Source organism: Hylobates moloch, unplaced genomic scaffold (assembly GCF_009828535.3).
Source record: "Hylobates moloch isolate HMO894 unplaced genomic scaffold, HMol_V3 SCAFFOLD_8, whole genome shotgun sequence".
Lineage (NCBI taxonomy): Eukaryota > Metazoa > Chordata > Mammalia > Primates > Hylobatidae > Hylobates > Hylobates moloch.
This window is the reverse complement of record NW_026652283.1, coordinates 91,065,908-91,081,259: the sequence shown is the minus strand read 5'-3', so window position 1 is coordinate 91,081,259 and position 15,352 is coordinate 91,065,908. Positions and strand designations below refer to the sequence as shown.

Sequence of the window (15,352 nt, the reverse complement as noted above, 5' to 3'; positions counted from 1 at the left end):
GTGCGCGCATGTTTAGTGGGGTATGGTACCTTGCTTTTTTCTCCATGTTGTGATTACTCATTGAAACCTCGGCTTTACAATTTGTAGTAGTCTGATTTTTTTTTTCTTTTATCAGTTACTCTTCTGGGTCTTTGCTTTCCTATTTGCTCAAGGATTAGGGTTAGTTAAATAGTTAATTTTTAAGATTATATCTTTTTGTGTCTTTCTTTTTCTGCCTTATTTGGTTATTGATTGATTGATTGACAGGGGCTCACTCTGTCACTCAGGCTGGAGTGCAGCAGCATGAACATGGCTCACTGCAGCCTTGACCTCTTGGGCTCAAGTAATTCTCCTGCCTCAGACTCCCAAATAGCTGGCCCACAGGTGCTCACTACTATGCCTGGCTATTATCTTTTATTTTTATGGAGACAGGGTCCTACGCTTTGGCATTGGGACCTTTTTAACAGTTCCCCCAAGTAATTCTAATGTTGCCTAGGCTGGTCCCTAACTCCTAGGTTCAAGCAATCCTTCTGCCTCGGCCTTCCAAAGTGCTGGGATTACAGGCATGAGCTGCCACGTCCAGCCTCTTCTTTGGTTTCAGTTGAGCATTTCATATGATTCCATTTCCTTTCCTCTCTTAGGATATCAATAATACTTTTTTTTTTTTTTTGAGACGGAGTCTCACTCTGTCGCTCAGGCTGGAGTGCAATGGCGCAATCTCGGCTCACCGTAAGTTCTGCCTCCCGGGTTCATGCGTCAGCCTCCCAAGTAGCTGGAACTACAGGTGCCCGCCACTACGCCCGGCTAATTTTTTGTATTTTTGGTAGAGACGGGGTTTCACCCATTAGCCAGGATGGTCTCAATCTCCTGACCTCGTGATCCATCCGCCTCGGCCTCCCAAAGTGCTGGGATTACAGGTGTGAGCCACCGCGCCCCAGCCAAGAAGTTCTTTTAACATTTCTTGCAAGGCAGGTCTGCTCACTGCACAGTCCCTCAGTTTTTATTTGTCTAAGAGAAGTACTTCTCCTTTACTTTAATTTTGCTGGATACAGAATTCTAGGTTGGTTTTTTTTTTCGTCTTGACACTTTAAACAGTTCACTCCGCTCTGCTTGATTGCATGGTTTCTGAGATGTGGGATGTTAATTCATACCTTTGTTCCTCTATGGGTAAGGTATTCTTTTTCCTCTGACTTCTATCAATATTTTTGTCTCCCCCACCCAGCTCAGTCTTTTTAGTGAGCCTGTGCTCCTGGGCTGTCAACTGCACAAGTGCTTCTCAGTTCCCCCCTCAAGGTGAGACAGGAAGGCTTGATGGGACCGAGACTGGGTATTTCCCTTCCCGTAGATGGGTTAAGTTCTGGTAAAACCAAGGTGGTTAAGCGCTGATAAAATAGTTTCCCTTGAGGGTAGGTTTTTGTTAAGGAGAATAGAATGCTTAGGGCATATTTCAAATTGGTTACTTTTTTCTTCCTTCTGTGGGAAATTAGGGGAATTTTCTCCTGTCTATACCCCGAGAATCTCGTGGGGCTGTAGGAGGTAAAGCTCATCCAACTCATCCAAGTGTATGGGTCTCCCTTAGACTGGGTCTCCTTGGGGTTTTTAACTCTCAAGCTGTTCCACACTGAGCCTCCAGACATTTGTCAACTACAATTTAAGTTTTTATACCCCAGTACTGACTCCAGCAATAGTCTTCTGCTGCTGGGCATCTGCTCCATTAAACTGTAATTCTATCTTCCTGTCTACATTTTTGGAGGCAGGAGTTTGCCCTGTGACCTCAGTCTCTGATGGATCTAAGAAGAGTTGTTGATTTTCAGACTTTTTTCCTGTTGTGAAGACAGAAGTGACAAGCTCATTACATATTCAACTGGATAAGATTACATCCTAAAATTCTTTTACCTTCTGATGTCCAAAGCTTTTCCTGTATAGATGATCTCTTGATATCCTGTTTATTAACAAGATAGTGGCCCTGATTTGCACTATTATTACATCTCTGCTAAGCAGGGGTAGTTGATAGATGCAGCAAAATTCAAAGGCCTGCTTGCCAAATAAACTTCCATGGGACTATTTGGGCAGATTCACAATGTTTAGTCCCTTTGACCGTTGCGGAAAAACTGCTGTCTCTTTGACCCTCTGCTACCCCCACCACACCACCAAAAAGGAGGCCTAGCACTATTTGGACTTGTTGGGCATTAGACAGTATGTACCTCACTTGGGCATTCTGTCTGATCCTTCATATCAGCTAACCTGCAAATCAGCATCCTTTGAGCGGGGCTCTAAGTATCAGGTTGCATTGGAACCTGTCCAGCTATCTGTGGCATGGTCCCAGGAACCCCTATAACCCTAATGACTCCTTTGAACACTGTGATAGATGTTATAGGTACATAGAGGTTCAGGATTGTTATTTTCCTGGTGAATTATTCCTTTTGTTCCTATAAAATGACCTTTTTACTCCCATAAAGTGACCTTTTTACTCCTATAAAATGACCTTTTTACTCCTAGAAATGTTTTTGTTTTAAAGATAGTTAGATCTTATTTGTTATAAAGACAATTAGGTCTTAAATGTTTTATAAAGATAATTAAGATCTTATTTTAATATAGCTATCCTGTCTAACCCTTGGTAAGCATATCTTTCATTGTGGCCTAGTCTTTCAAGGGTCTTGGTTTTATTTAGGGAGTTTCGGTTTTAGCTCCTAACCTTATGTTGGCCCAGTGCCATGTTTTCTATTACCTGTGGATTTGAAAACCTGAGCCCCCTAGCCATTTGGCCAGTTTCCCTCTTCTGTCTCCCAGGTCTTACCTACTGCTCTGCCTCTTAAGTGTCTCTTTCATTTCTGAACCTTGAGAATTTTTTCTTTTTCTTTTTCTTTTTTTTATTATACTTTAGGGTTTTAGGGTACATGTGCACAATGTGCAGGTTTGTTACATATGTATCCATGTGCCATGTTGATTTCCTGCACCCATTAACTCGTCATTTAGCATTAGGTGTATCTCCTAATGCTGTCCCTCCCCCCTCCCCCCACCCCACAACAGTCCCCGGAGTGTGATGTTCCCCTTCCTGTGTCCATGAGTTCTCATTGTTCAATTCCCACCTATGAGTGAGAACATGCGGTGTTTGGTTTTTTGTCCTTGCGATAGTTTACTGAGAATGATGTTTTCCAGTTTCATCCATGTCCCTACAAAGGACACGAACTCATCATTTTTTATGGCTGCATAGTATTCCATGGTGTATATGTGCCACATTTTCTTAATCCAGTCTATCGTTGTTGGACATTTGGGTTGGTTCCAAGTCTTTGCTATTGTGAATAGTGCCGCAATAAACATACGTGTGCATGTGTCTTTATAGCAGCATGATTTATACTCCTTTGGGTATATACCCAGTAATGGGATGGCTGGGTCAAATGGTATTTCTAGTTCGAGATCCCTGAGGAATCGCCACACTGACTTCCACAATGGTTGAAGTAGTTTACAGTCCCACCAACAGTGTAAAAGTGTTCCTATTTCTCCACATCCTCTCCAGCACCTGTTGTTTCCTGATTTTTTAATGATGGCCATTCTAACTGGTGTGAGATGGTATCTCACTGTGGTTTTGATTTGCATTTCTCTGATGGCCAGTGATGATGAGCATTTCTTCATGTGTTTTTTGGCTGCATAAATGTCTTTTGAGAAGTGTCTGTTCATGTCCTCTGCCCACTTTTTGATGGGGTTGTTTGTTTGATCAATGGAACAGAACAGAGCCCTCAGAAATGATGCCGCATAGCTACAACTGTCTGATCTTTGACAAACCTGACAAAAACAAGAAATGGGGAAAGGATTCCCTATTTAATAAACGGTGCTGGGAAAACTGGCTAGCCATATGTAGAAAGCTGCAACTGGATCCCTTCCTTACACCTTATACAAAAATTAATTCAAGATGGATTAAAGACTTATATGTTAGACCTAAAACCATTAAAATCCTACAAGAAAACCTAGGCAATACCATTCAGGACATAGGCGTGGGCAAGGACTTCATGTCTAAAACACCAAAAGCAATGGCAACAAAAGCCAAAATCGACAAATGGGATCTCATTAAACTAAAGCGCTTCTGCACAGCAAAAGAAACTATCATCAGAGTGAACAGGCAACCTACAGAATGGGAGAAAATTTTTGCAACCTACTCATCTGACAAAGGGCTAATATCCAGAATCTACAATGAACTCAAACAAATTTACAAGAGAATTTTTTCTTTACTTTGCATCTAGCTATGCGATATTTTCCCCCTAATTTATCCAGCATCTCTTTGTGTTTGTAGCAAGGGAAGGGTGTGTTTTGGGTCAAGGGCCTCTATAGTAGTGATGAAAGTTTGTTTTCCAACACACCGTCGCCATTTAGCTGGAATGGGAATTCTCTGACACTTTAAATCGGAGACTTTCAACCTGGGCTGCATATTGGAATATGGGAAGCTTTAAGAAGTATTGATACCTGGGTCCACTGCCAGAAATTTATTTAATTGGTTTGGAATGAGGCCTTGGCATTGGGACTTTTAAAAGTTCCCTAGGTAATTCTAATGTGCAGCCAAGGCTGAGACCATTACTTAGACTTTAGCAGTAACCAGCTCTGTAATACACTGAGACCTGGGCTTAGGAGAAAGTTGTTTTATTGGGAAGCAGAGGCAGATATTTTTAGGATGTCTTGCTACTTCTCATATCTTCAAAGTCCATTGGTGATTTCAGGTGGATTTGTATGTCAGCCTGCTGGATTAGGTAAAGTAATTTTCCTCTGTCTCTACTGTGTTTTCTCTTTACTTCTAGGCTTTAGAGGTTTTGAGTAGGATGAATGGGTCTCCAAATCAGACTTTTCTCTCTGTATCTACCCAAATATTTTTCCCATTAGAGAGGCTGGCTGTAACAGAAATGTTGGATATTTTGTCAGTGTAAGATGCTTAAATGTAGTGTATTTACAGCTTTGGTTTTGATTCATTGCTTTTCTTGACCTTTTTCAAGTTTTCCATAAACGGTGCCTATTGATGAGTAATAAAAATGTTATGGGCAGAAACTTGTGTTCTGTATTAATGAAAAGTCAAGCGTATCTATGATATTCCTTTTAATTTTAGAAGGAATGTGTAACTTTGGGGCAGCAGTGACATGTGAGAAATGACATTAAGCAGTAAAAAACAAAACTCTTCTTGCTACTTAAGAGTGGATAGAGGATTTAGCTTTTGGAGCTGCTGATTTGCTTGATATTCTTTGTGGCAGAGTAAAAAAGTTCTTTAACTAGGGACTATATTGATTTCCGGATATTTAGTTACAAATCTTTTCCTTGAAAGGTTAGTTTTCCTGTTTGAGGGCAGACTGTGGTGTTTTTTATTGTCCAGTGAATTGTGCTATTCTGCTTTTACTCCTGGAAGCTATTCTACAGATTGTACTTTTGGTTTCAAAAGGGAAACATGGATTGATTATCTGGGGCATTGATCAGGAAAAGTAGTCACTCGAAGTGCAGGCTCTGCTGAAAATGGATTATTGTCTCTTCACTTATGAAAGACTAAAACTTATAAAACATGATTTGAGTGAGTAATATGTATATATGGCTTTAAAAATTCAAACAGCACAAAATGGTGTATGGTACAAAATAAGTCTTCTCAGCATCACTGATGTTAAATTATATTGATACTATGTGTCTTTCCTATGATGTGATGAAAATGACACCTTACTTTTATGGTTTTCCTTGCAAAATCCCCTGACACCAATCTAACCATGAAAAAAACATTGTATACATTCCAGTAGAGGGGCATTCTACAAAATGCTTGACCATTACTCCTCAAAACTGTCAAGATTCTCAAAAACAAAGAAAATGTGAAAAACTGTCACAACCAAAAGGAGCCTAAGGAGACCTGGCAGCTGAATATAATATAACATGGTATCCTGGGCAGGATCCTGGGACTGAAAAAGGACATTAGGTAAAAAGTAAAGAAATCTGAATAAACTGTGGAGTTTATCTAATCATGATATGTGAATACTGGTTCATTTACTGTAGCAAAAGTACTGAACTAATATAAGATGTTAATAATAGGGGAAACTAAGTGGGAGGTGTGTGGGAATTCCTATGCACTAACTTCTCAACTTTTATGTAAATCTGAAACTGTCCTAAAACATAAACTATTAGATCTTCTTCTTTTTATGAATCCACAATACCCTGGTCCAAAGGGAATCACTTGTTGCCATTTTCTTGTGACTCCTTTGAGAGATATTTTATGTCAATATAAACATAATGTATGTCTCTGTGTCATGTTTTTCTTTTAAAGAAAATACAAATGGCCACATACTATATTTAGCATTCATTTTTCACTTAATAATGTATTTGGAGATAGTTCCATGTCAACATGTGTGTTCATTAGTATTCATAGTATTTTATGGTTTAGATATACCACAGCTTAACTGGTCTCCTTTTGATAGATAATTACATTGTTCCCATTTTTGACTGTAACATATTAGTTTATAACCCCGACGTTTGGAACAGAGTTAGGAGGTGGGGAGTAGGGATTGGGGAAGCAGGGAGGGATCAGTCTAGTATTTTTTAGTGTTTGGTTGGCATTTTTTCTTTCTTATTTTATACACTACTTTTTTTTTTTTTCCCAGGAAGAGGATTTGAGGCAGGTCATCTCCTCAATGGTTATGTAATAGTTGTTAAATCTATTTGAAGAATATCTCCTCCTATTTGCAGAATGCTTCCTATGTACTAATAATAATGCTAAGTACAGGTGACTATAGTAGTATATTAAGATACAGGCCCAGATCTAGCTCATGGTGAAATAAGGAAGGGAGACAGACCTAGAAATATGATCGTATAATACACCTTGCTAACATTATAGTACAGCCTTCTGCAAAAACACACAGAAGGGAGTGACTAAACTATACCTTTCTTCCCCCATTGGGTTTTAGGTGAGCTCAGAAAAGGGAGTTGGAAGTTAGTGGTTGACTCAGTTGGATGATCTTTGCCACAAAGGAAAGAGAATGTCCTCTATTCTCTCCTGTTTGTAGTGACTAGAATCTGAGACTAGATTCATGGAGTAAAGCAGGCTGGCCTGCACTCTACTAAGTCAGCCTCTGGGAGAACAACCTATAAATTGCTTGGGATTATAAGCAATACAAAATACTCAGTAACATTATTTCCTTATGCTTCAGTGTATACTCAGGAAAGGCATTGTATACTGTAGTATATGCTGCTTCAGCACACAGTTGTGAAACTCTTGTTCATTGTTTGCCAAGGAATGGTTATATCTAAACATGGAGGAAAAAGGGGACAGGGACAGGATGAAGTGCTATGCTTTTCACTGGCTCCTTTTCATGACAAGACGTTCTTCCATGAGCAGGTCTTGCTTTTCTTTCTTGTGTAGCTTCAAGAGCTGCCTTTCTTTTGCTTATTTGATTATATTTACTTTTAATTACAAAATGACTGTATTCCCACAAGTTATTCAAACACTGTTCCCTAGACTTCAATTCCATTAATCTCCAGAAAAATCCCATTTGGCAAGGGAAAGGGGTGTGTTTGTGCAACATTAATGATGTCATATGAAATGCACTGATCTCTTACTTGATTTGTTAATTTAATAATGTGTGTTAGCATTTCATGTCACATGTTGATTGACATTATTTCATGGATGTAATAGAAATAATTTAACCTTTCTACTGTTGCTGGCTGTTACTAGTTTTGGTTTTTTATTACAAACAATGCTGCAATAGAACCCCCTTGTACTTTCCCTGTAAATTGTGAGAGTTCCTCTAGAAATGGTTTTGCTACTCTTAGGATTTGGGGGTTTTAAATTTTGCCAAAAACTTGTTTTTGCTAAAAAAAAAAAAAAAAAACCAAAAAAACAAAAAAACTAAGTTGTAGATTTGAATGGATAGTATAATATTGTTTACACTGGGAGAAAAGCCCAGATATGTCATCAGTATATATTCTATTAACCAGACTGATAATAGTTGGAAACTTTGGAGAGAGTACTTAGACTTGAGAATGATGGTCAAAGGGATTTTGGCTTTTTTAGTTGTGTTTAGGTTTTTAAAACAAGAATGTTTTTCTATATTACTTGTTATAAATAGTTAAAACTATAGAGATGCCTGAGTAATTTCCATCTTTTTGTTACAGGCAAAGAATGTTCCCTGTTTTCAGTTGCATACTGATGATTTTAAAAATTTGATAATTCATTGGGGTATAGAAAAAAATATATTTCAAAATGTAGAATTAGGTGAGGGTCACATTCTTTGGCCACTTTTATCCCAATCAAGAATAGTTGATCACTTGTGTTTTCTAGATATTATAGTAAGAACCTTTCTAGCTTTCTTTTTAATGTTTGGGTTCCTAGTACCAGTGACTAAAATTTTACTATTAGTCTTAATATCCTTTAATATAAAATAGAACATTTAAATATTGCTAGTATTACATGAATATAGTAAACAATTGCTTAAATTATGTTACTCCAAAGAATAGGTGTTTTTTGATACATAACTTTTTTTTTTTTTTTTTAAGAGATGTGAAAGCTGGAAACATTCTTCTTGGAGAAGATGGCTCAGTACAGATTGCAGGTAATGATTAGTATTTCTTTTTATTTGATTTAATGGTCAGTAGAACCACATTACTTATCTTTTATGTTTCCTTAATCAGCATTCTCTCCTGTTCCCTGGACCATCTCTATTCAAGCATCCTCTGTTGGCACATCATAGGATGCCACCGACTCTCAAGATATCTTCTCATACTCATCCTTCATTTCTGCTCTTAGACATTTTTTTCTAACCATTACTTGTTTCCTTCCAGCTATCCACTTCTTACTTCCGTTAGGGTCTTCTGCTATGGGTTCTCATAGCATTCTGTACTTTCCTTTAAAGGAAAAGTAGTCGAGGATCTTCATTGTGTTTAAGAATAAATATGTTATATAGAGGCTATACAGAGCTTCTTCTGTCCTGGGGGAAATGTAGTATTTGTCAATTAGGAAAAAGTGCCTGAGAAGTAGAAGTGCATTTTGGCAGTTTCAGAGCTGAAGGGATAAGAGTTGCAGTCCAGGGCCTGCCAAAAGTGGCTATCCTGATGAAACACCCCCTCCTCCAGGCTGAGACTCCAGAACGACTGTACCCAGGGATTGTCTAGCAAGCAGATCATCTGAGAAAACCTCAGCTTGGTCCCAGACTGCTAGAACAGTCAGGTGTTTGGCAGGAGGAAGATAATCACCCAAATCTTAAATTATTTCTTCATCTTTAAGAAGATAATTTAGGTGAACATCTTCATGTCTGTGAGGTAAGGAAATATTTTAACCAAGTCACATAAAGCTCTAATATAAAGGGAAAGATTGATAAATTTGACTCCTTTAAAATGAGCAACTTCTACGCATCAAAAGAGGAACAAATGGTTTATTACTATTAACAGAGTAAAAAGGTAAACCACAGAGTAGAGAAGATATTTGCAGCATGAATAATTGTTAAAGGGCTCAAGTGTAGAGCGTATATAGAACTCACTGAGAGAAAAAAAAAAAACTCTAAAAAAGTAGGCAGAAAACTGGCATAGGCACTTCCCAAATGAAGACATCCAAATATAAATGTAGTAAAAGATGTTCAAGCTTACACTAGTAATTTGTTAAATGCAAAGTAAAATCACATTGTGATAACACGTTAAATTGATTGGCCTGGCAAAACCATCTTGACAGTACTAATTGTTGGTGTGGGTGTAAAGCAAGGAAAAAAATCTCGATTCTGATGATGGGAATATAAATTGGTACAACCGTTTTATTACAGTTGAAGATATGCATATTGTAAGACTTTTGCTCCTAGGTGTATAGCCTAGAGAAACTCATCCGTATCTGTGCCACAGTGTTCATAATCATTACAAGTTTGAAATAATCCCAATGCCCTGTATTAGTAGAATGGGTAAATAAATTGTGGTTAAGTATATACTGGAATATCGGGTTTTTGTTTGTTTGTTTGTTTTTTTGAGACAGTCTCACTCTGTTGCCCAGGCTGGAGTGCAGTGGTGCACTCTTGGCTCACTGCAACCTCTGCCTTCCAGGTTCAAAAGATTCTCATGCCTCAGCCTCCCAAGTAGCTGGGATTACAGGCATGCACCACTCCACCCGACTAGTTTTTGTATTTGTAGTCGAGACAGTGTTTCTCCATGTTAGCCAGGCTGGTCCTGAACTGTACCCACTAAAAAATAATTCCTCATTCCACCTCTCACCCCAGCCGTGGGTGACCACCATTCTCCTTTCTGTCTCCATGAATTTAACTACTTTAAGTACCTAAGTGAACTCATACAATATTTGTCCTTTTGTGATTGACTTTATTTCATTTTGTATAATGTCTTTAAGGTTCATGTTGTAGTGTCAGAATTTCATTACTTTTTAAAGCTGAATAATAATTCCGTTGTATTTATGTGCTGCATTTTGTTTATCCATTCATTTATCAATGGGCATTTGAATTGCTTCCACCTTTTGGTCATTATGAATAATGCCGCTGTGAACACGAGTGTCCAAATATCTGTCTGAGTTTCTTGCTTTCATTTCTTTTGGGTATATCCTCAGAAGTAGAATTGCTGGATCGTATAGTTATTCTGTGTTTAAGTTTTTGAGGAATTGCTGTATTATTTTTCATAGCAGCTGTACCATTTTACATTCCCACCAAGAGTGCACAAGAATCCAATTTCTCCACATCCTCACCAACACTTGTTAGTTTCTGGGTTTTTTGTTTTTTCAGGTGGTAGCCATTCTAAGGGATGTAAGGTGTTATCTATCTCATTGTGGTTTTGATTTGTATTTCCCTATTGATTAGTGATGTTGAACATCTTTTCATGTGCTTATTGGCCATTTGTATATCTTCTTTGGAGAAATGACTCCTTAATTCCTTTGCCCATTTTTAAATTGGAGTGTTTATTTTTGTTGTTGTTGAATTGTAGGAGTTCTTTACATATTTTGGATGCCAATCCCTTATCAGATGTATGATTTGCAAAATATTTTCTCCCAGTCTGTGGGTTGCCTTTCACTCTGTTGATAGTGACCTTTGATGCACAAAAGTTTTAAAATTTTGATTATCTACTTTTTCTTTTGTTGCCTGAAATTTGGTATTATATCTCAGAAATCATTGCTAACTCTAGTGTCATGAAGCTTTTCTCCTATGTTTTAAAAATTTTTATAGTTTAGGGGCTTCTAATTTTCTCATACCTTATTATAGATAACACTTATTATAATGTATTATAATTGCCTGATTCCACCTTCTATATTAGAAGTTGCACAAAGGGGGGGCCTTGTCTTCCTTGATCATTACTTTTGATCCTGTCACATAGTAGGCACCAAAGTCCATCTTGAACTTTAATTGAAATTTTGTTAACGAAGGAACTAAATTATTTTTTTTACATCTAAGTTACTCTTTCTCTTTAGTTGGCAATTTAAAATGAAAGGCAAATGGCATTTTTGCTCTTTGGTTTCTGTTTTTAACTTTATGGTTGGATTGATTATGTTTCCTTAGCATCGTAGCTGTGCAGGTTATTTAACAAGAATATTTTACATTCCTTAGCTAAATGTTTTAACTAGTCTTCAGGGTTCACTTGGAAACAAGCAGAGGTATACCAGCTGAAGATAGAAAAATTCTGGATCATTATTAACTTCTGGGTTTAAAATTCTGAATATTTTAAAGCTACTTGAAGGTTTTTAGTAGGTTTTAAAAAGTAAAAACTCTTCATAATTGAACCTAAAAAATACGTTGTATATACATAAGTTGTTTGAGTCTCTATCGTATTTAAGTATTTTAAGGCACGACTTTGTCTCTCTGGTTAGTGATAAGAATACCTAGTACTTATTCAGTGTTTAGTATTAAAATATATTACAGGGACTGTTCTAAGTATATTATTAAGTCATTTAATCCTTAACAACAGCCTTGTTAAGTAAGTACTGTTATTGCCTCCTTTTTACAGATGAAGAAATTGTAGCACAAAGATTGAAAATACCTGCCCAAGTTCAGCTGACTAGTGGCAGAGCTGAATGCACTAAATGTACTTTTTTCCCCTTCATATGCACTTTAGTTTGTTTACTTTGTTATTGTTGTTACAAATGGAACATTTTAAAGTTTTTAGATATTTGCCGGTTTAGGAGTATTGAAAACTGTTAAGATGATGATGATGATGATGATACATTTTAAAATTTTTAGATATTTGCCGGTTTAGGAGTATTGAAAACTGTTAAGATGATGATGATGATGATGATGATTATTATTATTATTATGATGATTATTTTAGAGAAAGCGTCTTGCTCTGCCACCCAGGCCAGAGTGCAGTGGTGTAAATGTAGCTCACTGCAGCCTCAAACTCGTAGGCTCAAGCAGTCCTCCTACTTCAGCCTCCCAAGTAGCTAGGACTACAGGTGCCTGCCACCACGCCCAGCTAATTTTCTATTTTTTTGTAGAGATGGGGTCTCACTGTGTTGCCCAGGCTGGTCTTGATCTCTTGGCCTCAAGTGATCCTTCTGCCTCAGCTTCCCAAAGTGTTGGGATTACAGGAATGAGCCGCTGTGCCCAGCCAAGATTATTATTATTTTTTTTAATAATTCTAAGTACATTCAGATGAGATTATTGTTTTTAAAACTGTACTGTATAGACTTGCTATTTTTAAACTGTACTGTATAGACAAGCAATTATTTCAAATAATTGTTTGAAAATGGCAGAATTCATAGACTTCTGAATCTGGAATTTTAAAGTTTGCCATGCTAAAATTATCCTTCTCACGATCGGATTTTCCATAATTTATTGTATTTTCAAATTTATTTCTATTTTCATAATTTCTATTTTATAATTCTATTTTCAATTTGAAAATAGAATAAATTATGGACAAATACAGACTCATTTTACATAATGCAGAGTATTCTGGAATGGACACAAAACAAAAGGGGAGTCAGAAAAGGTGTATAAAAGTTGGATAAGGTGTGTAAGAGCCTCACTATATTAGTTAAAGTTCTTTTGGTTGTACTGTAAATTATCACTGGCTGACTTAACAAAGCAGAAATTTTTGAAATACACTAGGAAATACACAGAATAAAAAAAATCTAGCCTCAGAATGGGCAGGAACCCAGTTGTGCTGGTGACCTTCAGGATGCTGTTAGCATGGCTCAGCTCCAGTGACCCTTAATTTCTTTGTCTTTTCATTCAAGCTTCACATTTCTAGGAGACTAAGATAGGCCTACCTTGGATTAAGGTGTCTAACCCTGGCTCAAATCAGGTATGCCCAGGGGTCAAGGTGAGGGAGTACAGATACACAACCAGGGCTATTTACAGAAAAGGGGGGATCATGGTGAGGCAGGCAATCCTCCTCATCAGTGACTGGTACTTTGGCTTCAGTATTGTGCGATAAAATCTTTGTAGAGAAAATCCTGAGGCTTAGAGAGGTGAACTAAGTTTACCAATGTCATACATCTACTGAGAGGTGAAGTTAGGATATGTATTTAGAATTATGAACTCTGATTTGTTTGGGGCTGAGTTCTTGAGAGCTCTTTGAATACTAAGCTAAAAAGGCTGGATTTCATTCTGTAGGAGTTTCTGAACTGAAAGGGCCATGTCAAAGTGATAATTTAAAAATGAATGGATGAATGAATCTGATAGTGGTATGTAGAGTGGATTAGAGCACGGGGGAAAATCTGAGAAGATGATGATATGTGGGGGTGGAGAGGAATGGAGTGAGGCACCTGCTAAGCTATGTCTTTTTTGTTTTTTTATTTTGTAAAGATGAGGTCTCCCTATGTTGCTTAGGCTGTTCTTGAACTCCTGAGCTCAAGTGAGCCTCCTGCCTTGGCCTCCCAGAGTGTTGGGATTATAAGTGTGAGCCACTGTTCCTAGTCTAAGCTATGTCTTAATTTAGTCAAGAAGGTCAGCAAAAAGATAAGAAACTATGATGCTTTTTATTTATATATAGGATGGTCACTACATTATATTGTTTTCCTATTCATTTGTGATAGTTGATGCACTTTAAATACCTTGCTGTTGTATTCTATTTCAGACTTTGGGGTTAGTGCTTTTTTAGCAACTGGTGGTGATATTACCCGAAATAAAGTGAGAAAGACCTTTGTTGGCACCCCTTGTTGGATGGCACCTGAAGTTATGGAACAGGTACCGTGTCTTTTTTCTGTTTTAAATGGGTTAGGGCTTTGTTTTGAAACTCAGAAAACTTAATAGTGTTTGCTTTTCTTTGGCATACCAGGTTAGCTTTGGGAAACATGTCCCCGTTCCTTGGTTAGGATTTTAGTCTACCCTTGAAAACAAAACAACAAAAACTCTCTAGAACTTTGCAAAGGATATATGAAACTCAGGAATAATATAATTGAGGTTTGTTTTAATAATTTTATTAGTACAAATTATACCAAATTTTACATATAGATTTATTGGTTTAATGATTTCTAAATTATGTCCAGTTTTGTTTCCTAAGCCTCTATATAGTTATTTCTAGTTCTTAATAGATGCTTCACATAAATGCCTTATAGGTATATCAAACTCAGTATGCTACAAACCGAATTCATTTTTACTCTGTTTTAATCACCTGTGTTCACCCTGTTGGTGAGGGAAGGATTCCCACTGTAAAGTTATGGGAATGGCTGAACATACAACACCTGACACTGGACAGATGAGACTGACAGCTGTCGATTAGTCATATATACTCACAGCCTAGGGGAGGAGGATAACTGCATGCCGTGCAGGACCAGCAGAGTTGTACTGATTAACAGAATGAACGAGAAGGGGCTTTGGAGACAGGCTTTGTAGTACCAGGAGATTGCGATGCCCCTTGGTTTCCTTGAGAAGATAAGACTGGCTGACACGGAACCGAAATCTGCTTCTCAGGGGCAAGCAGGAACTGTACCTGGTCGTTTGATAAGGAGGATTGTTAGGCTAGGAGACATTATCTGCAAGAGCAGAGTGGGGAGGGGAACTTCTACTTAGGTCTCTAGAGGCCCTTCAGTTTTACCAGATGGCAAGGCAGCACATACTATTGATCCTTAATTTTAGGTCTTACACACTACACACTCCCCAAACCTATTTCTCCTATATTGCTTAGGATAGAAAATTAAAATTTATAGCCATGTAATGTGCTGGTGACAGTGTATAAGTAGAGAAATTTGGCAACATATTCACTCTAAAAAGTTTAAAAGTATTCACAACCTTCGTAACTTTTTCATTATAGAAATTAAGGTGATAATACCATAATACAGATCCTTTGGAAAACAAAAAAGCTACCCCACTGCAAAACATTTTGTTTTGATTCTTTCTAGTATTTTACTGTTTGTAAAAGTTTCAGGACGTATGAGCAATTTTGTGTTTTTTTCTTCATGTTTTATCACAAATGTTTTTTATACGTTCACATAGAATTAATAAATATTGCTTTT

At 37.4% G+C, this 15,352-nt stretch overlaps 1 protein-coding gene across 3 annotated transcripts in view; it reads left to right on the top strand.

The window, feature by feature from the left end:
* OXSR1 (oxidative stress responsive kinase 1) overlaps positions 1-15,352 on the top strand; it is a 96,801-nt gene that overhangs the window by 46,757 nt on the left and 34,692 nt on the right. For all 3 annotated transcript variants that reach the window (XM_032162061.2, XM_058442359.1, XM_058442360.1), the window contains 2 exons: positions 8,482-8,537; positions 13,975-14,084. In XM_032162061.2, the coding sequence (XP_032017952.1) occupies positions 8,482-8,537; positions 13,975-14,084 (166 nt within the window). The remainder of the gene's footprint in view (positions 1-8,481; positions 8,538-13,974; positions 14,085-15,352) is intronic.